The following is a 26,550-nucleotide window of genomic DNA, read 5'->3' as shown; positions in this document are numbered from 1 at the left end:
TACCAAAGGGGCAGAACTAACATGTTGAACACAAGGGCAAAACAAGACATACATGTAACAGTAATATTATAAGAAAACATGGAATTAATTTCCACTGTTATGACGATGACACTCAGTTATATATTTCATCACGACCAGATGAATTCTCTAATTTATCTAAGTTGACAGAGTGTGTTAAAGATATAAAATACTGGATGACCTGTAATTTTCTTGTTTTAAATTATATGGTATATAGGTATTATAGGTATTAATTATTGGACCAAAAAAACTGTACACAGAATCTCTAGAATACAATTTGCATTTGGAAGGATGTACTGTAACTTCATCCTCTACAGTTAAAGACCTGGGTGTTATATTAGACAGCAACTTATCTTTCGAAAATCATATTTCATATGTTACAAAACAGCCTTCTTCTACCTCAGAAACATTGCTAAGCTCCGAAACATGTTTTCTGTTTCTGATGCAGAAAAGTTAGTTCATGCGTTCATGACCTCTAGACTAGGTTACTGTAATGCATTACTAGCTGGTTGTCCTGCATCCTCAATAAACAAGCTACAATTAGTACAAAATGCAGCTGCTAGAGTTCTCACTAGGTCAAGAAAATATGATCATATAACACCAATTTTATTATCTTTACACCGGTTACCTATTAAAGGGATACTCCACTTTTTTTGGAAATAGGCTCATTTTACAACTCAGCCGTTTAAACAGTTGAGTTTTACCGTTTTCGTATCCATTCAGCCGAACTCCGGGTCTGGCGGTACCACTTTTAGCATAGCTTAGCATAGATCATTGAATCGGACAAGACCATTAGCATCTCTCTCAAAATAATGACCAAAGAGTTTCGATATTTTTCCTATTTAAAACTTGACTCTTCTGTAGTTACATCGTGTACTAAGACCAACGGAAAATGTAAAGTTGCGATTTTCTAGGCTGATATGGCTAGGAACTATACTCTCATTCCTGCGTAATAATCAAGAAACTTTGCTGCCGTACCATGAGTGCAGCAGGTGTAATGATATGACGCAGCACGATGAGAGACTCTTGCACGAGAGCGCGCGCTGAGACTTATATAATGGAAAAAGACAAATAAGGAAAAGTTCAATGGGTCTCAGCGCGGGGGGGGAAAAGTGAAAGTAAATGTGCTAAAAGTAAAAAGTTTTTTTTTTTTTTTATCAAGCGAAATGTATAAACCCTAACAACGATTTATTTTATTTTATTTTATTTTATTTTATTTTATTTTATTTTATTTTATTTTATTTTATTTTGTTGTTTAGTCTAGAAATCTAGACGCACCCTAACGGCAGCAAATTTTATTTTGCATTCAGGGTCGTCTAGCAACTCTCCATTGGCTTGCGAGCTGGCAAAACTAAACTCTAGTCAGGACAATCACATCGTGTATAGTCGGTGGGCGGGCTTAACATAATGACGGCAGAAAACAAAGCTGGCTGCTGCTGCTGCTGGCGAACAGCAGTCTTTCGGGTTCCCAAAACATGTATTTGAAACGTTAGTTTTTTTTTATAATTGGTGCCAAAGGTACTTCAGCAAAGGCTGTAAATGCTTATGTACATGTGATTTTTTCATTTTTTATTTTTAATAAATTTGCAAAGATTTCAAACAAACTTCTTTCACGTTGTCATTATGGGGTATTGTTTGCAGAATTTGGAGGGAAATAATTAATTTAATCTATTTTGGAATAAGGCTGTAACATAACAAAATGTAGAAAAAGTGAAGCGCTGTGAATACTTTCACCTGACTGTTAAAAACACCTGTAAATATATTTAAAAAAAAAATCTTTATAATAAAAAACTAATGTGAAACATGAAAGGGACAAACACACACACAGACACACACACTGATCTCATTGTCTATATGAGGATTTATTACACACATTTGTTCTGATATTATTTCAGTGACAGAAGTACAGCTGTAATAATAATAATAATATGATAAAGAGAAAATAAGAAACTATACAACATCTCACTGTTACTAATTTATCAAGCAGCTCAAAGTATTATGGGCAAAATCTCTCTACTGTCTATTCCGATGCATCAACACAGTTTCAATGATGATTTACAAACAAAAGCAAACCCAGGATAGAGTGGCTGAGTAAATATGGTCTGGACTGTGTGGATGAGGCTCATTGTGTCAGAGACGCTGTAGAAGGAGAGAGTTCCTGCTCTGTGATCCACATACACTCCTATTCTTCTCTGATCCTCATACACTCCTATTCTACGGCTGAGCGACACTGCAGGAAGATCAGTCGCTTTCTTATTGTGTCTGAATGAGTAACTGGAGGAAGAGCAGTGCAAACTCCAGGACTGATCATTCCCTCCAAACACACACTCATAACCCTCTCCCTTCCTGCTGATGCTCTTATATGACACTGATATAAACACACCATTATTCCCACTCCACTCAATCTCCCAGTAACAGCGTCCACACACACTCTCTCTACACAACACCTGAGGCCAGTAATCAAATCTGTCGGGATGATCAGGATACGGCTGCTCTGTGTCAGTGTTAGTAATCACTCTGTTCCTCTCAGACAGACTGAGGCGTTTATTCACTGTGTTCAGATCCAGAGTGAACTGATGGGAATCTGATGGAGAGAAAACACATCAGAATCAGGAATTATGAATCTGTCTGTTCTTTTAATGTAGCTGAACTCTTCATAATTTAATATTCAGTGTATCAGCAGTGTCTCAGTACAGCTGATAATCGTTTAAATTATCAATTATTAAACTAGTAAATTATGATTTATTTCTCCTTCTACAGGAAGAACATGAACACATTCAGTGATTTTGTCTGCTAGTTTTCTTAGTCACTTACATTGTAGGAAGTCGTCCCTGGTTCTGGGATTCCTGTTGGTGAATGTGACTGTGGAAATAAACAGACATGAACAGTGTGAAGAGAAATGAAAATATAAAATTCATCCATCTCTATACATTTCAAATGTGATGTTCTTCATGATATTAGACGATGTTGGACTCATTTCTGAGAGCAAATTAATCTCCAGGGGCCTCATTTATTAAACATGATTTGATCCTAAATTTCATGGATTCATCCTACATCAATATATATAAATATGCTTGTCCATGATGATGAGTGCCAAACCTCTGAACTATCCAGTGATTTTTGTGGCCGCTCTGTAGGTAAAGTTGATGCACTTGTTCACAATGGACTTGAATTTTAGCTGAACTGTGATGCATTTACGAACATTACGAGAAAAAGATTGTCCATATGGATGTTTTAACACTCCTTAAATTGTTGAACATTCACATTTCGGATCATTCTACGCACGTGTTTATAAACGAGGCCCAGGACTTTACCTCTGTCAGAGATCTTCTTGAGCTCCTCTTTGCAGAAATCCTCCAGTTTGACTTTCAGCTGACGGACAGATTCTTTCACTCCATCAAAAGAGGAGAGAGAACTGAAGAAAACGTCATTCACATCTGTAGATTCAGGAGGTGCTGAGAGAGACTGGAAACTCTACAGAAAACAGAAATCAAAACTCATCAGCTCCACACTTCACTCAATAACCTGCACTACTATCAGATCTGTGCAGCTCTTGTTGACTTGAGTCAACAGTTACTCACATCAATCCAGCACTTTCAGACAATCAGATACTTTCTTATAATATTCATTAAGTGGCTTTAAAGGCTTATTCATCCCAAAATAATAATATACTTTAAAAGCAGAAAGAAGAGTACTTTAGCATCTATTTAAAATATACTTATTATGGAAATAATATAGCCTACTTTAAAAGCTTTACTCAAGTGCAGATGGAATGTAATGTTTATGGTATTTTATTTGCAATTCTGTATTATAGTTTAAATTTATATTAAATGCAATTAGCTTAACTTTATAGTGTTTTTGAGCCAGTTAAGAATTATTTATTTACATCTTTATATGCAAGGCTCAGTACTAGGACCGATGCTTTTCAATCTGTGCATACTACCCTTGTGAGATATCATTAGGAAGCATGGAATTAGTTTTCACTGTTATGCTGATGACACTCAGCTCTATATTTCTTCACGCCCTGACAAAACGCCTCGGTTACGACTGTAACCTCGGTTCCCTGAAGAGGGAACGAGCGTTGCGTCGAAATTGACGCTATGGGAACGCTTTGCGTGATGACGTCTTGAAGCACATGTAAAATCAGTCCAATGGTGTGGCGGAACGTCAGAGGCGGGTGACGTCACGTACCAGGAAGCTATAAAAGCCGGCCCGAAACAGAAAACGAAAGCTTTCTTAAAGTCTGAAGTCGCGCTGACAGGCATGAAGGAGATATGGCAAGGCGACGCAACGCTCGTTCCCTCTTCAGGGAACCGAGGTTACAGTCGTAACCGAGGCGTTCCCTTTCAAGGGAACTCGCGTTGCGTCGAAATTGACGCTATGGGAACGTCTATACCAACGCCTCCATAGCTACAAATGTCTGTCCTGTGTGTAATCATGTGAGCAGCACTAAGAAGACAAAACATGAGACCCTGGAGCAGAGTCTAAATCCAGAGAGTAGAACCTGACGAAGGTGTGCGGTGAGGACCAGCCTGCCGCATCACAGACGTCCTGTAACGATACTCCTGATATAAGGGCCTTAGAGGCCGCCATACTCCTAGTAGAGTGCGACCGGACAGCCAAAGGAGAAGGCTGTCCAGCCGCCTCATAAGCAAGTGAGATAGTCTCAACCACCCACTTGCTCATCCTTTGCTTAGACACTGGACCTCCCTTGTTAGGGGAGAAAATGTCACTTTTACGCCACAGGGCAGCTCTGTGGACATACGCGTCTAACGCCCGAACAGGGCAAAGCAAATTATTCGCCTCCTGGTCCGATTTCGAAAGGGAGGAGGACCTCCAAGTGCCACGAGGAAAACGAGATACCAAAGGGGTCTTTCCCCACAGACATTCCACCCAAAGGACTGTGGTAAGCACCTACGGCCGCCACATAAACCTTTAAAGTGGACGGGGTCAGACCTGCAGTGAACCGGTCCTGCAGGAACTCCAGAACTGTACCAATTGGGCAGTTGACTGGATCCAACCGACGGTCACTACACAAAGAGGTGAATACTCTCCAGTTCAGGGCATAAAGTTTCCTCGTGGAGGGAGCTCTGGACTGTAGAATGGTCTCAACAACCTCAGTTGAGAGACCTGACTCTATGAGCTGGGCCCCCTCAGAGGCCAAGCCCACAGGTTCCACAGTTCTGGTCGGGGGTGAAAAATCGAGCCCCCTGCTTGGGACAGAAGGTCCCTCCTGACGGGTAGCTCCAGAGGAGGCCCGTCGAGGAGGGACACAAGATCGGGAAACCATACTCTGCCCGGCCAGCGCGGGGCTATAAGAAGCAGGCAAACCCGGTCCCTGCGAACTCTTTCCAGAACTCCCGGGAGCAGAGCAACTGGGGGAAAGGCGTACAGACGTAGCCTCGGCCACGTCTGTACCATAGCATCCAGTCCCAGAGGAGCTGGATGCGTGAGGGAGAACCAAAGTGGACAGTGAGACGTCTCTCGAGACGCAAACAGATCCACTTATAATTTCCATATCAGCTCCACCACCTCGGGGGTGGAGCCACCATTCCCCGGGCCTCGGCCCCTGTCTCGACAGAGTGTCTGCTCCTATATTCTGGACCCCGGGGATGTAGGCTGCCTTGAGTGACAGCAACTTCCCCTGGGACCACAAGAGGATATGGCGTGCCAGCGCAAACCCCCTTGATATAGGCGACTACCGACGTGTTGTCCGTATGTACTACACATGGTGTCCCCTGAGACCTGTGATAAAGCTCCTCAGAGCCCGGAAGACAGCTAACATCTCTAGGCTATAGAATGCCAGGAACGATGATGGTCTTCCCACAGACCTTGAGATGAGCGACCCTCAGGATCGCTCCCCAACCCGTGAGGGAAGCATCCGTCGTTAGCAGTTTGCGACGACAAGGAGCTCCCAGCACTGGGCCCTGGGACAGGAACCAAGGTTTCTTCCACATAACCAAGGCACGTAGGCATCACCGCGTGACCTTGATTGTGCAAAATGGGTTGCCCCTCGGGGAAAAACCCTCTGGTCCTGAGCCACCACTGCAGGGGCCTCATGTGCAGCAGTCCAAAAGGTATCCCGTTGGAAGCTGCTGCCATGAGACCCAACAGTCTCTGGAACTGTTTGACAGTGAGTAGCTGGCCTAGCTTTACACTTCTCACAGCTGCCAGGATCGAAGCGTGGCGATGACAGGCGCGCCTGCATCGACACTGAATCCCAAACCACGCCTAAAAAAGTGGTCCTCTAAAATAGAGAAGCACACTCTTCTTGGCGTTCAGCCGTAACCCCAACTCTTTCATATGGGCGAGAACAACATCTCGATGTTGAACCGCCATCCAATGCGACTGAGCTAAAATCAACCAATCGTCGATGTAGTTCGTGATGCGAATACCCCGGAGGCGCAGAGGCGCCAGAGCTGCATCCACGCATTTGGTGAAAGTGCGGGGTGATAAAGCCAGGCCGAATGGAAGAACTCGATATTGGTATGCTTTGCCCCCGAAAGCAAACCTCAGGAACTTCCAATGACACGGACGGATGGAAATATGCGTCCTTGAGGTCTATCGTGACAAACCAGTCCTCGGACTAATCTGTGGCACGATTGTCTCAATGTTAACATTTTGAACTTGAGCTGCATGACAACTCGAAGATCTAAAATGGGACGCAATCCCCCGTCCTACTTTGGAACTATGAAGTACCGGCTGTAAAACCCGGTTTCCCTGTTGGAGGGAGGTACATATTCTATGGCCCCTTTCTCTAACAGAGTGTTTACTTCCTGTTCCATAACCAGAACCTGCTCGGGGCCCACCACTGTGGGCAGGACCCCCATAAACCGCGGTGGGCGTTACTAGAATTGTATCTAATACCCTTTTTCCACGGTCTGCAGGACCCAACGAGAAACATTTGACAGTAGCTTCCACGCTGTCAAAGATTCTACTAGAGGTACCAGTCTCTCGAGACTGGTTTCTGGATTTTGTTGCTGTTGAGTAGTCGGTTCGTCGCCCTGTAACGGCGCACCGGCAGGGAACGACCAAACAGACTGCTCTAGCACCCTCCTCAGAGGGGGCGGGCATCCCGAGGCCACTACATTTCCGGGTGGACCTTGAGATATGTGCTCGCCGGAGACCGCTGCGCCCTGTAACACCGGAGGCGGCAGGGTTGGCAGAACGGTCCCCTGAGGGCACCGAAGAGAGACGGCACCGTATTTTTCTCCTGCTGTTGAGTAGTCGGTTCGTCGCCCTGTAACGGCGCACCGGCAGGGAACGACCAAACAGACTGCTCTAGCACCCTCCTCAGAGGGGGCGGGCATCCCGAGGCCACTACGTTTCCGGGTGGACCTTGAGATATGTTCTCGCCGGAGACCGCTGCGCCCTGTAACACCGGAGGCGGCAGGGTTGGCAGAACGGTCCCCTGAGGGCACCGAAGAGAGACGGGCACCGTGAAAAGAGGTGTTAACCGCTCTGCTTCGGGGGGACTACCCTCATTTGTCCTGAGCCCTCAGACATCAGGACTTTTTCCCAGCAGCCTTCTTGGCGGTAATAACGGTCCGCAGATCCGTTTTACCCCTCGAAGACTGCTGGGTTTGAGAGCGCCCTCCGTGTCCCCGAGATTTTTGTGGGGGAGCACGGGAGGAAACGCTCTGTTTCTGAGTGGCACGGTGCTCAGCGCTCTTTTTAGAGGAGTGAGGCTGCTCCCGCTCAGCAGCCTCATAGAAAGAACGGCGGGGGAGAAGTTTCTGAAGTGCAGCTGCCTGTTTTGAAGCTTCTTGTGACTTCGCTACAGCACTATTAACTGCGTCTCCAAATAACCCTTGCGTGGATACTGGTGCATCTAAAAGAACATGTTTTTCTTTGTCCTTTATGTCACTTAAGTTGAGCCACAGATGCCTCTCAGTGGCCACCAGGGCTGCCATAGAGCGGCCGATGGATTTAGCCGTCTCCTTGGTGGCCCTGAGAGACAAATCCGTGGCTCTACGCAGTTCAGACACCGTATCAGCACTAATACCCCCGCCCTCCTCAAAATCACCCAATAACTCAGCCTGGTAAGCCTGCATTATGGACATTGTATGTAAACACGCTGCAGCTTGACCGGCGGCGGCATAAGCTTTATGAACCAGGGAAGAAGTAACTTTTACTGGCTTGGATGGAAGTGCAGGAGCCTTCAGAGAAGATGCCGTTGCTGGAGAGAGATAGCTCGCGAGCGTCTCTTCCACCTTCGGCATCTCCCCATAACCATGCTCTTTATAATTGTGAATGGATGAATAGTGTGATGTTTGTGCAGTATACACTCGATATGACACTGGTTTCCCCCACGATCTCGACACCTCGGTGTGGAGATCGGGGAAAAACGGAAGGCTTCTGCGCTGAGGCTGTGCACGAGATGGCAGGAAACGTTCGTCGAGCTTGCTTTTCGAACGAGCGCCCTGCCTATCTTCTGGCCACTCAATAGATAATCGCTCGACAGCTCTAGTGATAACATCAAGCAATTCTTCAAACGCATGAGACTGAGGTGGCGAATCCTCAGACTCAGCGTCAATACTAACAACGTCCAACTCCTCAGAGCTGGACAATTGCAGTATTGGTGCCTCCATCGGGGGGGAAGAAACCGCAACGCGTGCTTCCACACCCTGATGAGAGGCAGTGGATCTATCAGAAGGAGGCTGAGATAAGGCAGAGCCCGTCTCAACATCCACTGATAGATCCATTTGCGAACCCCAGGTCTGTGATTGCCGCCGTGCCTCGGCAGCGGCGGGACCAGAGGCCTGGGGAACGCGATCGGGATTGAACCGAGCCAAGCGGGATCGGAGCGTACGCAATGGAAGCGCGTCGCAATGCACACAGTCACCACCCTCGAGTGCTGACTGGGCATGCTCCTCTCCCAAACAAACAACACAAAGAGTGTGAGTATCACCTCCCGTTAAATAACGCGGGCAGGGATGGACACACACTCTAAACTGCTGCTTGCTCGCCATACTGAATATATATATATATGATATAGACAGACAACACCAAATATACAGACAGATTTCACACAGAGCGCAACTGAAGACTCAGAAAGCTTTCGTTTTCTGTTTCGGGCCGGCTTTTATAGCTTCCTGGTACGTGACGTCACCCGCCTCTGACGTTCCGCCACACCATTGGACTGATTTTACATGTGCTTCAAGACGTCATCACGCAAAGCGTTCCCATAGCGTCAATTTCGACGCAACGCGAGTTCCCTTGAAAGGGAACTTACCAATTCACAAAATTAACCGAATGCATAGCTGATATAAAAAATTGGATGACTAGTAATTTCCTACTACTTAATTCTAAAAAAACAGAGATTCTAATTATTGGACAAAAAACTTCCTCACGTAATAATCTAGAATACTGTCTAACACTTGATGGCTGCTCTGTCAAGTCTTCGTCGTCGGTTAGGACAAACTTGTCCAAAACGCAGCAGCTCGAGTTCTTACCAGAATCAGGAATTATGACCATATTAGCCCCGTTCTGTCAACACTCCACTGGCTCCCTATTAAACATCGAGCTCTTAACGCATTATAGTCCTTCACGTCTATTGCGATCTCAAAATTCCGGTCAGTTGATAATACCTAGAATATCAAAATCGACTGTTGGCGGTAGATCCTTTTCCTATTTAGCACCAAAACTTTGGAACAGTCTTCCTAACATTGTCCAGGAAGCAGACACACTCTGTCAGTTAAAATCTAGACTAAAAACACATCTCTTTGACCTAGCATACACATAACACATTATAGACTTCTATAATTCTATAATTCTATGATTCTACATCATAAGAAGAATGGCGTCTACGCTAATATTAGTCTCTCTGTATATCCCGAGGTTTACCACAGTACGCCGGATCCAGGGCGTATTCAGATCTGATGAAGGACCTGCGCCTGGACGCGACGACAGCGCTGTCCTGAAGTGTCAACTAGACTCTCCCCTGTGAAGGCCTCCCTCCCCTCCCTTTACCTCTCTACAGATAAAGCGTTGTCGGGATAATTCCGGATCGCGTGGCTACACGGAAGCGATAAAAATTCTGTATTATAAATTTTAAGGCCAGACAAGTAGTTTGTTGAGGGTTGATTTGTAGGGAAGGACTACACGTCTGTCCACATATATTCAAACACGGATACCTATAGACTGAACGCGTAATACACATGTGCACGCCATCAGCGTTCTCACAGGTTCGCGTTTTTTATGTTTGCGCAGAAAGAACTTAAGAGTTTTCTGTTAAAACGGTGTTGTGTTAGCGGCCCCTAAGTTAATAACCTGAGTAGGGAACGGAGACGTTACGTCACTGACGACGAATGGGGTTTCGCTTAGAAAGCCTATCACCTTCGAGTATACATAACGAGCCAATGGCAATGAAATGCCATGGGTCTGCAGAATTTGCATAGCGTAACTCTGCCCCACCTCGTGAAGTAAGATATAAGGAAGTACGCCGGCAACATGCAGATATGTTTCTTCACTGAGGAGCCGAGACTGAACTCAGGAGTTCCCAGCGGTACAGCAGAAGTGGCAGGGAGATGTAACTTTCGTGGTCACTACGAGTTACGTCAGTGATGACGAATGGGGTTGCATATGGAGTATCACTGGGGTGTCCAGCAGCAGGTGGAATATTTCCCCAGGGGTGGCAAGGTGGCTTGCCAAGGGAAAGACACATGCTCAGAGAGACTTACAGTGGAATACACATGTGGGGGTCACCCAGAGGGGGAACCATGCACATGGAGGCACCTAGCCAAGCGCGAAAGCTGCCGGTGGCATAACTCTGGCGTTGACGTCAACAGTACTGGAGGAACTCAGGGCTTATTAGGCTCACCTGAGGAAAATATTGCATGTATCCCGTCCGTGGAGAGGAATGGTGAGCAAGCGAAGACACCTGAGCAGAATCTAGTACCGGCTAGTTGAAGCGAGTACATGAGAAGAAACTGGCTCCACTCGGAGATTGTAGAATCTCGCAAATGTGTTAGGTGTCGCCCAGCCTGCAGCTCTGCAAATGTCTGTTAGCGAGGCACCATGCGCTAGAGCCCAAGAGGAGGCCACACTCCGGGTGGAGTGGGCCGTCACAACAAGGGGGCATGGTCGACCTTGCTGGTGGTATGCCAAAGCAATGGCGTCCACTATCCAGTGAGACAACCTTTGCTTGGAGAGAGCCTTTCCCTTCAGCTTCCCACCATAACAGACAAAGAGCTGGTCTGAGGTCCTGAAACACTGTGTTCTGTCTACGTAAGCACGGAGGGCGCGTACTGGACAGAGCAGTGCCAAGGCTGGGTCTGCCTCCTCCAAGGGCAGCGCTTGCAGGTTCACCATCTGGTCTCGAAAGGGAGTGGTGGGAACCTTGGGCACATATCCAGGCCAGGGTCTCAGGATCACGTGAGAGTTAGCCGGCCCAAATTCCAGGCACGCTTCGTCCACTGAAAATGCCTGCAGGTCCCCTACCCACTTGATGGGGGCCAATGCAACCAGGAGCGCTGTCTTAATTGACAGGAACTTAAGCTCCACTGATTGCAGAGGCTCAAAGGGAGCACTCTGCAGGGCAGTTAAAACCACTGAGAGGTCCCAAGAGGGTACGAGGGGAGGACGAGGAGGATTCAGTCTCCTCGCTCGCCTCAGGAACCTGATGATCAGGTCGTGCTTTCCCAGAGACTTACCATCAACTGCATCGTGATGTGCGGCAATGGTGGCAACTAGGGGTGACCCCGAATAGTCGAAGGTTCGATGCTTCGATTGGAGGAGCCTGATTCGACTACCGATCTCATGGTCGAATCTTCGCAGAGGTGTTATGAAACGAGGATGATGCCACTTTGGCTATATGAGGGCGCTCAATGTCTGATTTCACATAGAACTACAGGTTTTCTGTCAATACGTTAATATTCAGCCTATTATGATAATGCTGTATATAAAAATGTGCAAAGAGAGAAGCTTTTAATAAATATTTTTTAACGTGCGTGAATAAATCAAAACACCCCGTGACAGATTTAAGTTTCACTTTCAATATGTGACCGACAGAGGAGCGTCTTGGCGGCAAGGATTTAAATCTTTAACAATGTCTGGGATAAGAAAATCTAAAGTGTGGATGTACACCATCAGAAAGGATATTCTCCAAGGCTGGATTTAGCATCAGGAAAACCATGATCGCACTTCTGCCGGCCAACGTTAACAAGTTGGTTTTCCACAGGACATTCTAAAATGCTTAACTTGAAAAAAGCTTTTAAAACGCTTAAAATGCACTTTTAGGGGCCTATCACACCTGACGCGTTTTTTTGCAGTGAGAGGCGCCTATATTTTCAATTGGTTTCCAATGGCAGCGAGCGTTCTGCGCACTGTTTATGCGCCTGCTGCGCCTCGCGTTTTACCGCCTGCTGCACCTCGCGTTTTCGAACCTGAAAAACGCGTTTTAGAATGTATTTTATCCGCGCGCACAAAAGACTCCAACGGACACAGACAGAGTGAAAGACTGGATTTGTTCTCTCGATCAGGTAGGGTAGAAGTGATTTCAAAACTTTTCAGCCGGTTCTAATTTGATTTTTGGATGCTGTGAACATTTTTAGCTAAAAAGACTGCCACTCCAGTTTAGCATTTATTGTTGTTTCTGCAGTTAAAAATACAAAGTTGAAAATTCTGACTAACTCTCGTTATTTTAATAATTTCTTTATTTTTATTTTATTTATTGATCTGTCAGGGTTATCTAATCTAACTATTTGTGGCTTGTGTTTTGAATATGTTCCCCTGCACTTTAGGCATTTTGCACACATTTGCTCCTCATCTTGTGACTTGATTCTGATTTATTTCGTTTTGTATTTTTATTTATTAGAAAGGTATATTCTGTTCTAATTTAACTTAGTAAATTAATTGTTTATTTTTTCGGTGCATCGATGTTGTGCTGTACTTAGAGCCTGCTCGCACAGCCGGTAATTTAGCCGATTTAATTTGATTTGCATGTGAAATGTAAATCCTGTCTGCAGTGTGGCCTTTCTGGAGTTATTTATGTTATTTCTTAGTTTTATTGATGCCAAATGTATTTATACATTTTCTTCTATATCTTTGTGTGATTTTCTGTACATTGCAGCTTTGAAATGTTAAAGCCCCGCCCCCATACACACGATTCGACTATTAGTCGACTATAGGCAAGACTAGACGATTCTGATTCGACTATGAAAATCCATAGTCGGGGACACCCCTAGTGGCAACATACACTTTGAGGGTGGAGGGAGACAGCCTTCGCTCCAACCCTTCTTGCAGGAAGGAAAGCACGACACTGATCTGGCATTTCGAGGGGTCTTGTTGTTTAGAAGAACACCAGTTGACGAAGAGGTTCCACTTCAACGCATAGGCATGTCTTGTGAACGAAGCTCTAGCGGAAGTGATGGTAGCCACCACTGCTGGTGGTAGGGTACTCAAACCTGCCTCGTCCCGTCCAGGAGCCACACATGGAGGTTCCAAAGATCGGGACGAGGGTGCCATAGGGTGCCCCGTCCCTGAGAAAGGAGGTCCTTCCTCAGAGGGATTGGCCAGGGAGGTGCTGTCGCGAGGAGTACTAGTTCTGAGAACCAGGTCCGGTTGTGCCAATACGGGGCAACCAAAATGACCTGCAAAGTCTGCGCAAGAAGGCTCACTGGGGGAAAACGCGGCCAGCTGTGCGCCAGTGCATCTGTGCCGAGCGTGCCCTCGGCCAGGGAATAAAACAGGTCGCAATGGGATGAGTCGTGGGAGGCAAACAGATCTACCTGTGCGTCCCGAACTGATCCCAAATCGTACCGTCGGTGGTGCAGCAAGGCGGAATGACCAGCCCAGGTGTGGGTGCATGGTCATTAGCCGCGTTCTGCCAGAGGAGGCCAGGGGAGGACCAGCGTCCCATGGGGGCGTGCTCTGCACACTATCATCCGAGAACTCTGTGACAGAGGAGGACGATAGTGGCGGGACCCGTGGGCGGCGCGCACTATCGTCCGAGAACTCTGTGTGCTCATGGTTGGGGGAACCAGTTCTTTCTTTAACCCTCTGAGGTCGACAAACGCGCCGACGCGTTTTGCCGGATTTTCTCCACATTGTAGCACTATAAACTTAAATTACTCCATCATTTATGGTCATACAGAAAAAAGAAATATAAAAAAAGAATCTGTGATATTTCTCCTTTTGTATGTGTCCACTTACAATCAAATCAAAACATTGTGCTTTTGTAAAATAAAGAAAATAAACAGGGTGTGCTTTCTGCCTCTCCGTCGCGGTGAACTTTTTTTTCTTGAGCACGTCTATAAACTGAAACAAAACTCAGCGAATACTTGTCACACATTTATGAGCCATATACCTTTATAAACATTTAAGTGTGTACTTTTAAATGATCGGATTCAAAACGAAAACAAATATTCTCTGTTTAAGTAATTTGTATAAAACCAACAAGATGTCCAGCTTCTCAAACGCTTGCTCATTACAGTTAATTTGGCCACGCCTACTCGCGCAAAAGACATTCACATGCAAATCTCCACATGGAACGCGAACGCGCTCGTTACCTCAACAACAAAACACTTCACTTCACTTTTCGTCGAGTTTGAAAGACGTGCCTGAGCTTACATTGGATTTAGGCTACCTCAGAAGAAGAAGAACGCGATTTGAAGACAAGAAAGATAAGGTAAGAAATTCTTACATAGCCTAGTTTGTTATTGTTGCATAAATGTCACGTTGCAGCTGAACTGTTGCTAGATATATGGGGAATATTATAATATTTAGACCCGTACGTGTTTACTGTGTTTGTGGATATCTGCTCAAACATAGATATGTTTATGGTAACCATAATGTTTTATATTTGAGAGTGATCGCGTTTGAATGTATCATATTTTGCAAGCGATCGCGTTTGAATGTATCATATTTTGCAAGCGATCGCGTTTGAATGTATCATATTTTGGATGAAAGCAAAACGCACCAAACGGCTTCTTGTTTTTATTATTATCTCATTTCATATCATCATAACGGATGGAAACATTTGAAGTAACATGATAATCAATATATTTTTCTCTAGCTTCTTTTGGAAGATTTATAGGCTGCTATAGGTTATTTATTGTTATTATTATTTTATCCGCACTGCGCATATACCTTATGCCTACAAGGCACAACAAACCTGGTGTTCATTATATTATATATCGTTGGAAACGTGTGTGTGTGTGTGTATTCTGTGAATTTTAAAAAGGAATTTTAAAAAGCAATTTTAACCAGAAAAATCTAATATTTATTTCCAAAATCGTGCAGGCCTTTCTCTTGATATCAGTATGTTCACTTTTTTTTTTTTCAGGTCCCAGATGCCACTGAGGACTTCAACATTCACATGAGTCTCAGTACGTGAACATGGTAAAGTGAAAATCTTGGAAATGAAAGGTATGTACAATGTTTTTAGGAATGGCACAAAGGTCTCTGTCTTTGAAGTGCTTTTTTGGCATTTGTTGTGTATCTTTGGATTATGTTGTGTTGTAAATAAATCCAAACAATTTAAAAGCCATTATTTTTTAAATCTCCTCATTTACAGTATTGTGCAAGGTTGCTCAGAATGATAGGGGCCTGATAGCTCCTAATAGGGCCGTTAGGGGAGGTTCTTTGTCTTTCTCAGGTGAGAAAAGCTTACATATTAATGAGCTCTCGCATAAGGCTTTTTCACACAAAACACGTCGTAAAATTTTTAAATCAATATATTGTCTTATCTGAATGAGCAGTCAGGGTGATTTTCACATAGTTTTGCAGCAAATATTCTAGGCTACGTCATACAATTTTCAAAAGTCTTGTGAAGAAATAATCAGTATGGGTTTCATGGCCTTATTTCAGTGAGAATTTTTTTTTGTATTTTCAAAAACCACGCATAAATGTCATTATCTCAAAACTACAAACTTTTACATACATGCTGCTGATATATTATTGTAGCAGAGTTTGTGCTGAATACAGTGTAATTAGACTTTAGCCATGAAAATGTCACAAGTAACAGAAATAACCAGAAATGTCAGAGCATGTCAGAACACCTCCAGGGCCCAGAAAACAGCTCAGACCTCAGAGGGTTAACCACATTAGGGTACTGCTCGTCGTGGGACGAGCAGCGGTTTGGAGAACAAAAGATTCTCCCCCGGCCCTCCACCAGGGGAAGGAGTGGCCCTGCTACCATCTCCTGGGAAAAACTGGTTGCCAACCCTGAGCTGCCCGTCTCAGGGGCGCCGCTTAGCCCGGCGTTTAGTGGGGCGCGGGGCCGGAGAGGGCTGGGGCGCCTTCCTGCGGCTTCCTCCACAACGTGGCCCGGGTGAAGGCTGCTGCTGGGGCCGTGCGGGAGGGGCGGGAGCCGCGGGAGGGTGCCCTCGGCAGCGAGCAGGCTGAGGATTCTGTGCCGACGGCTGAGTGGAGGCAGTAGAGGGCCGTCGGGGTAGAATATGCTTTATAGCCTCAGTCTGCTTCTGGGCAGTCGAGAACTGTTGGGCAAAGTCCTCGACCGCGCCGCCAAAGAGGCCGGCCTGGGATATGGGGGTGTCAAGGAGACGAGTCCGCTCCGCATCCCGCATATCAGCCAGGTTCAGCCAGAGATGTCTCTCATGGACCACAGCTGTGGACATTACCTGGCCCAGGGAGCGTGCGGTCACCTCAGTCGCTCGGAGAGTGAGCGGCACGCAGCTCATCAAAGAGCCCTGGGTCAGTCCTGCCCCCGTGCATGTCCTTGAGCACCTGGGCCTGGTAGACCTGCAGGATGGCCATGGCATGCAAAGAGGCGGCTGCCTGTCCCGCTGCTCTATAGGACTTCGCCACCAGGGTAGACAAAAACCTACAGACTTTGGATGGGTGCTTTGGGTCACCACGGGAGGAAGCACTCTGCGGACACAGCTGCATCGCGACAGAGTGTTCCACCGGGGGAACCCCAGTGTACCCGTGGGCAGTGGCCTCATCGAGGGGAGGTAAGGCGGAGGAGGTCAACGAGCGATCACGGGAAGACAATGGTGCCATCCAGGACCTCGAGACCTCCTCATGCACATCCGGGAAGAATGATATTGGGGTTGGACGCCGACGAGAGTCAGCGGCCGTGCCCAAAAACCAGGCTGCGAGCGCACAGTGTCGGGTGGCGGGGACCACTCGAGCCCAATGGCCGCGGCTGCCCGGGAAAGCATGGCCGTCATCTCGGGATCTGACTCGGGCAATGCTGGAACACCCGAAGGTGGCAGCACAGCCGAATCGTCACTTCCCGAGGACTCATGCCCACCTTTTGATGCTGCAATAGACATTGCATCCTCTTCTGGAGGGCCGAAAGAGACACGCGGGGCCTCCATAGAGGGACCAGCGGTCTCAATCTGAACACTCTCGGGTAACAACGCTGGAGAGGGGGTTGTGGACCACGGACGAATCGACAGTTTGTTCCACACCGTCACCCTCAGGTCACCCTGGCCACCAGCCGAAGTACAGCCTCTCGCGGAGACCTAGACCGTAGATCGGGGTGTGGATGAGGGGACTCTCACTCGAATGAGTTCATTGAGTCTCGACCGTAGCGTTGAGATGGTCATGTTCCCACAGTGAGAACATGAGTCATCCACAAGCGCTGCTTTAGCGTGATCAATGCCCAAACACACAAAGCAGCGATTGTGCCCATCAGAATTGGAAACATTGCGACCGCAACCAGAAGTGCACGGGCGAGGCATCTTTAAAAAGACGTGCCTATGGGCCATCTATTAATGGGGTTAAATAATTTTGAAACTGCAGAAGTCATTAAAATTAGCATTTTCAGTTAAATTTGGGGAAACCACTTGAAACATTTGTTGTGTTGAGCTATTTCAATTACTTTTGTTTGATTTGTTCATTGCAAACAGCTGGAAGTCTGTAAATTTTGCCAATAAACCTGATTTGCAATGGGGGTTGAATAATTTTGATTGCAACTGTATCACTTGTGCATTTATCTATAGGAAGTTAGAGAAAAGCAGAGTGATGCAGAGGTTTTCTTCTCTGATAATGGATGGAGAGGTGTGACGATTATAATTTGTTGAGACGGTGGAGGATTTAAGGGAGTCTCTGATTGTTGAAGAGAATCCAGTATAGTCCTTCTGAAAGGGAGTCGAATATCCTAAGGCTGCTTCTGCAACTTAAGGTGAGGTGAGTCCGCTCTTCCGGAGGACTTCAGTGAAGCACCAGAAATCTGGGTGGATAGGCACATTTAAGATATCAGAGTAACCAGGAGCTGTATTGCTGTAAATGGCGGCTAAATTTGTGAGCATAGCTGCTGAAAAGGAAGGAGGGCGATGGACTGCTGAAGCTGGCCGGGTAGGTGGCTCTGCTGTAGCTGTAGTATGGGATGTTGCTGGATGGTAAGATGTAAGGGTGTTGGGGGGAGGAGGGAAAAGAATAGACTGGTTGAAGAAGTCCAGATTGGCCCGTATGAGGTATAATTGCTTAGGCACTGGAAGGTTTCTGGACTGAAGAGTTAGCTGTTTAAGAAATATCAGAGTGAAGCGGAGCCGTATTGCTGTGAACCGCGACTTAATTTGTGAGCGTAACTTCTGAAAAGGAAGGGCGATGGACTGCTGAAGCTGACCCGGTAGGTAGAGCTGCTGTGGCTGAAGTATATGTGATGTTGCTGCATGGTAGGATGTAAGGGTGTTGGGGGAGGGAGGGAGGGAGGGAGGGAGAGAGAAAGGATAGACTGGTTGAAAATATAAATAGAGTAAACAGAAGTCATATTGATATGAACTGCTGAAGGAAGGGTAGAGGAATTGAGGTTGGGATGAAAGGATGTGTGTGAGTTTGAGCAAATTGTGAGCATGGAGAAGAATGATGAAATTATTTTAGAAAGATCAGATGACTGGATGAGCTGGGCTAGATTTATAAATTACCTGCTAAAATTTTTTGGATTGGAGAATGTGATGGGTAGCTGAAGCTTGCAGAGTAGATGGTGCAGCTTTAGCTAACTATATAGGCTGTTGCTATATGGCAGGATGTACGATATTGGGGAAGGGAACGGTAGGGGTGGAGAAGCGAGTGAGGGGGAAAAGGATAGACCAGTTAAATAGAAATGGAGGTTGAAGGAGTCCAGATTGGCCCACGTGAAGTAGAATTCCTTGGAGTGCTAGATGAGGTATCTGGACTGAAGAGATAAGCGCGGTCACACTACACTTCTCTTTCCATTGATTTCCTGGATGTATGGAACCAATGGTACGATTTCTATATGTCATAATCGTTTGTTAACAAACATGTATTCATTACTTCGATAAGCTCATTGTTTCTGCCTTAAATTATTACATTGTTTAAAATAATAAAATTTTAGCTAACTTGTGTGATTTGTATATGTACATCTCAGAAAACATAACTTATACAATACATTTACCTCTGATAACAGATCACTCTAAACTGTAAATGTAGATGCATACATTTTTCTGTAAAGCTGCTTTGAAACAATATGTATTGTGAAAAGCTTTATACAAATAAATGTAAATTGAATTAAATGGATGGAGAAATGGATAAAGGGATCAATGGATGATGGATGGGTGAAGGGATGGATGAATGGAGGTATGGATAGAAGAATAGATGGAGGGACGGATGGAGAGAGGGATGAATGGAAGGATGGATGGAAGAATGGATGGATGAATGGGTGGATGAATGGATGGATGGAGGGATGAGGGAGGGGTGGATAGATGGGTGGATAAATAAATAGATTGAGAAATACCGGAGTAAATGTATAAATGCATCGCTGTGAATTGAAGGAGATGTAGAGGAATGGATGTTGGGATGAAAGGATGTATGTGGTTGGCGTTTCTGAGCAAATTGTGAGAAGAAAAGAATGATTAATTCTTAGAGAAAAACGAGATGGAGTGAATGCCGGTGGAATTACAGCTTGGATGCCGATGGGGGGAGCTAGAGCTGCAGTCTGAGGCTGTTGTGGAGGAGAATGTCTTGTGACGTCACGGGTGACGGAGAGTGGCATGTGTATGAATTGAGAAATTAGAAAATGCCGGGCAGTCTGGTTGAGGAACGACCACACCCAGAGAAGACAAAGGACCTTTCTGGAAATTAACATTTGAACTCTCTCTTGAGAAACTTGCATCCCCGAGTCAATAACCTCCCCATCTCGTCTCACGTTCATGCTGAGATCACCAGAAATTCACCCAAAAATCTATATGGTTTAATGTGAATAATTATCATACAGTATTATACATGTTTGGTATCATTTGAAATGTCTCAGTGCGACTGGTACAAAGGTCTCATTCTCCACAGAAGTAAACCAAAAGACAATAAAGTTTTTAAGAGTTTAGAGATAACTTGCTTACAGAGGAGGGTGTGTCTTCCAGGCAAATGGCATTCTGCCCTCAAAAGGTGTAAACTCTGTTTCAATGTGAAAGAAGTTTCTGTCTCAGTCTGTGTATTTAAAGAAAGAGGCTCGGTGCGATTTGTAATGAGATCGGCCCGTAATGCATCCCATAAAAGATGTAATGGTACATCTTTTACTCTTCATCTCTGAGCATTTGATGTTTTGTATTGATTGTCTTTGAATTGATTTTATAATTGGCATCATACATTTACCTGACTAATAATAAATTGTTACATTTTGATTTATTCTGACTTACTCTGAAATTATTAACTCTAATAGATTACGTGGTATCCATTGTTTTCGCAAATCTGATATACAGTATATATATATATATATATATATATATATATATAAAAGAAAAAGGTCAGAAAAATGTTTCCTATGAGATTTTGCTGGGCTTTGTATGTGTCGTCTCTTTAAAAAGAAGATGATCAGATGAGAATCTGACTGAGGATTATATGATACCACAACCCCCTTGACTGAATCTGACTGAATCCCTTTCAACATCTCAGTCAACAGGTCATTCAGTTCTCATGAAATGTTTCCCTGTCATAGCAGGATCTTGCTCAAGTCCACTATTATCCTGTTATTTTAGACCTCTGTTACCTGGAGGAAATGGATATGATGCTGTGTGTGTGAAAGCTGCTCCAGCTCAGCGTCTCTCTTCCTCAGAACATTGATCTCCTGCTCCAGACGCTTTAGTTGTTCTTCAGCTCGACTCACTGCAGACTTTTCCTGATCTCTGATCCACTGCGTCACCTCAGAGCGGCTTCTCTCAATGGAGCGGATGTGCTCAGTAAAGATCCTCTCACTGTCCTCCACTGCTGTCTGTGCAGAGCGCTGTTCAAACACACATCACAATCACACAGTGAGTTCAGCAGGACTGAAGGAGGAGAGTCCTAACTGAGATGTCTCAAACTTCTCTTCTTCTCCAGACTCACCTTATAAGATGCCACAGCCTCTCTCAGCTGCTGAAGATCTTTCTCTCTCTGCTGGATTCTCTGACGGAACTTTATTTGAGTCTCCTTCAGATGAGTCTAAAGGTCAAAACAATAACAGGAAATGTCACATAAAACGAGAGATTATGAACAAATATGAAGCCAAAGTGTCAGCATTATTTAATTTAATTTTACTCGTAAGTGGCCTTTTATGTAATTAACATTATATTATCTGCAGATCCCATTTTTAAAGATATAAAAATTTGAAGAACACTACAAGTGCACATTTAGTACAATTAAGCTGACTTATTTTTTTAAACCAGTGAAGTTGTTTAGATTCTTTTTGTCTCCTTTTGAGGTTAAAACTGTGAATGTGTAGACTAAAATAGATGAGACGTTCTGAGACGTTTCTTCATTCCACAGAAGAAAGTCACACCGTTTTAGATCGGTATGATGGTGAGTAAATGAAGAGAGAATTTTAATTTTTGCTTGAACAATCACTTTAAGTTCGTACCTGTTTCTCAGTCCTCTGTGCTGCAGCTGATACAGTTTTGTGTTTTTTATGTTCATACTCCTTGCACAGCACACAAATGTATTGTTGATCAGTGATGCAGTATATTTCTAGCTCTTTATCATGTTTACGGCAGATCATGTCCTGCAGTCGTCCAGTGGCATCAATCACTTTGTGTGGCTTACGTGAGTGAAAATCCTCATGACGGTCAAAATGAGTTTGACAGTAAGATTCCTGACACACCAGACAGGACTTGACGGCTTTGTATTTTCTTCCAGTACAGACGTCACACTCCACGTCTCCAGCTCCAGCGTAACAGTCAGCAGGAAGTTTAGTCTTCTTCGGTTTCTCCACCAGTTCAGCCAGAATGGTGTTTTTACCTAAAGCAGGTCTTGGACTGAAGGTCTGTCTGCACTGAGGGCAGCTGTAGACTGTCTTCTCATCCTCCTGATCCCAGTGGCCTGTAATACAGATCTTACAGTAACTGTGTCCACAGTGGATGGTCACTGGATCATTCAGAAGATCCAGACACACTGGACACATGAACTCATCCTGAGAAAATCTGGCCTCTGCCATTTTACTGCAGACACAAACACACAAACATACTTAGAGACACAAACACACAAAGCTCAACAATACTTTAGTTTCTGTTTCCCTGAACTGAGTCGAAATAGTTTACTGCTTCTATGTTTGAGTGACGTGTGTAAAACAGGTGTCTGTAAAGCAGTTTCCTTATTACTGGTCAAGGAGAGGCACTTTCCAGGGCTGTGTTTAAGGTCCACTTTTTTATGCCCCTCACTTGCTAACTTTCCTCTGTCTTGTTTAAAATGATACATCATTGCTTACATTGCAGGAGTGCCCACTACTGGCAGAACCCTAGATGGGTTTAAATGTTACACACTGAGCCTGTGATCACTTGTGGGTAAATCAAGTTCGAGCACTGCAAGGTGTCACAATTGTGTTGCATTGTGTACAGTATGAGTGGACTTGTTGCCTCTGTCAAAATCAAGGGGTCGAGGGTCTGTTGAATAAAACTTCCCTCATCCACTTGACGAAGTTGAACGCACTTCAAAATGGCGGTAGGGATTCTCCTGAGGGGAAGTGCTTAGGGAAGTTCCCACGTCTAAAAGTGGAGTTAAATGCCCCTAGCTGTGTTTATTTGCTATTCAAGTGAAGTTGAAAATATTGTAAATATGAGTTCAGAGCACATGGATGACTAAGCAAAGTCATATTTACAAATGAGTTTTGACATTGACGGGGCATAATCACTGATCATGCTTTGGTGGTTCCATCTCTCAAGAAACCAAATCTTGATTCGGCCCCACTTAAAAAGTACAGGCCAATTTCTAACCTACCCTTCATCTCAAAAATGAACATCCCATTTACAAGATGTTTCACTCTGGATTCTGAGCTCTCCATTGTACAGACTCTGCTCTATTGAAGGATGTTTTTGCGATCAAATTTTAGTTAAAGAATGTTAATGTACAGAGATAGAAAGTAAAAAATAAACATCACTCTCAACATTTTTTTCTAAATTACCATCCCGACTATACCCCCCACCCCATCTCCCAAAAGTACATTCGGAACATACATAATTAGTCTAAGAAAAGTGCAAATCAAAATCCAAATACAATAAATAAAGACAGGAAAAAGTAGGAACATGAGACATAGATCTTACAACCGCTCATTTATTTTTGAAATTGCATCTAGCCATGCTAGATAGTCCTCATGATAGTCCTCTGAGAGGCTTCATATAACCTTGCCACTGAGAGCTCCATGTTCGCAATGTCCAAGAAAGAATGCATCCAGTGAGTCCACGCTAGAGAGTGATTAGGTTTCCAGCGCAAGGCAAGCTTTTTCTTGGCATCTGTAAGTCCACAGAAAAACTACTTTTTCTGAGTTAGAGAGAGTAAGAGGAATCATCCCTTAGAAGCAAAAGTCTCAGACAGCATGATACCTTAAATTCCAAAATGTCCTTTAGCGTTGTGGAAACCTGTCTTCAAAACTCGTTGACTTCAAGGCAATCCCAAAACATGTGCATATATGTGCCTATGCACCCAATTGAGCAAAAGGTTTTTAGAGACATGTTTGAGGTTGGCCCATATTGAGTCCCAACATATGTCATTACTGTCTTCTGAGCCAGTCCCAAAAATAACTCTTAACTTTTTTAAGAAGCTTCCAAAAACAACAGGTACAATGAAGAAACCATACCCCTTGTACTTCCATATTAAGTAAGCAACTTATGCAAAGTAAGAGCCCCAAGGAACCCCATTTGCACACATGGCAGATCTCAGGCGCAGATAAAAGAAAAATGAAGTGCCTGGTCAATTATATTCAGCACGTACATCATTAAACAATCGTAAACCTTTGTCACCAAAAGCATCGGCTTAAACATTATTCCCTCTATCACTCCAGTCTGAGAAAATAAAAGGTTTATTATCCGAAAGAAGACTATGATTACGAAATAATGGAGAATGAGAATGCCATTTATGGTAATCATGGGAAACTTTTGAAGCCGCCTGACAGGTAGAAAGAAGATATGCTATTCCAGTTTTTTTGCACTCTTCAAATGAGTGTTGCAATAAATCAAATCCTGGAGTCTATAAGGTAAAACCAGATTAAATTCAATCAGTTCAATCAATCAATCAATCAATCAAATTTTATTTTTATAACGCCTTACAACAGCCAAAAGGTGCACAAGGCGCTTTCCAGTAAAAGCATCAATAGACAACAGAAAATAAAACACAAATATCAGTCAGAGTCAGAGGTTACATGTTAAAAGCTTGTCTGAACAGATGTGTTTTCAACTGCGATTTAAAAACACTCAACACGGTGATGCTTCGTAGGAGTGTTGGTAAAGCGTTCCACGGATTAGGGCCCTGGACGGCAAATGACTGGCCTCCAAACTTTTTATATTTGAATTTGGGAGTGACCAGAGAGGTGTGTTCAGAGGAGCGGAGAGTTCTGGGTGGTTGATAGACCGTTACTAAATCGGCGAGGTAGACCGGGGCCAGACCATTGATGGCCTTGAACACGAACAGCAGGACCTTATACTCCACCCTAAACCGCACCGGGAGCCAGTGGAGCGAGCGGAGGACTGGGGTGATGTGTGAGCATTTGGAGGTGTTGGTGAGGAGACGTGCTGCCGCGTTTTGAACCAGTTGAAGCCGATTAAGAAGTGATCAATTAAGTCCAGTGTAGAGGGCATTGCAGTAGTCTATCCTCGAGCTGATAAAGGCATGAATGGCTTTTTCAAGGTCAGCACGGGACAAGAATGGTTTGACCTTACTGAGAAGCCTTAGCTGGTAAAAGCTCGCCTTAACAACTGCACTAATCTGTTTGTCATACTGCAATTTTTTGTCAAAAATAACACCCAAGTTACACACAGTGGGAGCAAACTGAGGTGTTAGAGGACCAAAACTGAAAGAACTGTTGGGTGAGTCAGGGCTGAACAGGATGTACTCAGTCTTTCCTTCATTCAAATGAAGGAAATTCTGGGAAAGCCACTGCTTGATGTCCTTAAGGCAGTTATAAAGGGGGTCCAGCGTAGAACGATTGTTCAGAATCACAGGAAGGTAGATCTGGAGGTCGTCTGCATAGAAATGAAAATGAACGTTATGATTGGAGATGAGTTGTCCAAGTGGCAGCATATAGAGAGAGAACAGAACAGGACCGAGAATGGATCCTTGAGGCACACCGGATGACAGAGGGGCAGATGAGGAGGAAAAGTCGTCGAGCATTACAGAAAAAGTTCTGTTAGTGAGATATGAGGAGAACTAATTGAGCACTGCGCCCTGCAAACCAACAAAATGTTGAAGACGGGAGATGAGGATGGCATGATCCACGGTGTCAAATGCAGCGGTAAGGTCCAGTAGTACCAAAACCACAGAGCTTTTACTATCCAGAGCTCCAAGAATGTCATCATGGACCCTCAGTAACGCTGATTCAATGATATGTCTAGACCTGAAACCGGACTGAAATTTATCACTAATGACGTGCAGTTGTAGGTGAGACTGAAGCTGGGAGAAAACAAGCTTCTCCATCAACTTACACAGAAGTGACAGGTGAGATATTGGTCGAAAATTGGACAGTATGGTGGGATCTAGGTTGGGTTTCTTGAGCAGCGGTCTAACAATAGCGTGTTTGAGAGCAGTGGGAACAGTCCCCAAACTAAGACAGCTGTTTATGAAGGAGACAAGAAAAGGACCTACGATGTCAATAGCCTCTTTCAAAATCCTGGCAAGAACAGCGTCTAGAGGGCAGGTGGTAGGCTTCAGCTCATGGACAGCTTTTTTGAGGTCCTCCAGAGTAACTGCATCAAAGTTCTCCAGCACGCATTGCGTCGCTCGGGAGGAAAAGGCAACAGTAGGAGCTTGTGTTATAGTTTGCCTAACAGACGAAACCTTGTCCAAAAAGTATTGTTTGAATGCATTGCATGTATTTTCTGATACATCATTCAAAACACCAGACACCGGATTTATGACAGAATTAATAGTGCTGAACAGGATTCCAGGGCGGTGGCTATTGCTATTGATGAGATTAGAAAGGTACTGTCCTTTAGCTTCCTTCACTGCTCTCTGATAGGTGGCAAGACTGTCTCTAAACATCTCCAGTGACACCTGCAGCTTATCCTTCTTCCATTTTCGCTCAGCCTGTCTACACTGGCGCCTGAGGGCCCAAGTTGAATCATTGAGCCAGGGGTCCAATGGACCTTTGGTCATCTTTACCTTGTAGGGCGCAACAGAGTCCATAATCTGGGAGCAGATGGTGTGAAA

The 26,550-nt window shown here is 44.7% G+C and overlaps 1 protein-coding gene across 1 annotated transcript in view; it reads right to left on the bottom strand.

Annotated features, from left to right (window-relative positions):
* Positions 1–2,051: 2,051 nt before the first annotated feature.
* Positions 2,052–26,550, bottom strand: part of LOC311085841 (tripartite motif-containing protein 16-like) — a gene marked incomplete at both ends in the record, with an annotated part of 42,492 nt that continues 17,993 nt past the window's right edge. Inside the window, 6 exons of the mRNA XM_084118461.1 lie at positions 2,052–2,602; positions 2,833–2,880; positions 3,333–3,492; positions 20,933–21,166; positions 21,268–21,363; positions 21,779–22,072. Of these exons, the coding sequence (XP_083974587.1) occupies positions 2,052–2,602; positions 2,833–2,880; positions 3,333–3,492; positions 20,933–21,166; positions 21,268–21,363; positions 21,779–22,072 (1,383 nt within the window). The remainder of the gene's footprint in view (positions 2,603–2,832; positions 2,881–3,332; positions 3,493–20,932; positions 21,167–21,267; positions 21,364–21,778; positions 22,073–26,550) is intronic.

This window comes from Abramis brama (assembly GCF_963993115.1).
Source record: "Abramis brama genome assembly, chromosome: 6".
Classification (NCBI taxonomy): domain Eukaryota; kingdom Metazoa; phylum Chordata; class Actinopteri; order Cypriniformes; family Leuciscidae; genus Abramis; species Abramis brama.
The sequence above is the reverse complement of the archived record's forward strand: the minus strand, read 5'-3'. Positions and strand labels throughout refer to the sequence as shown.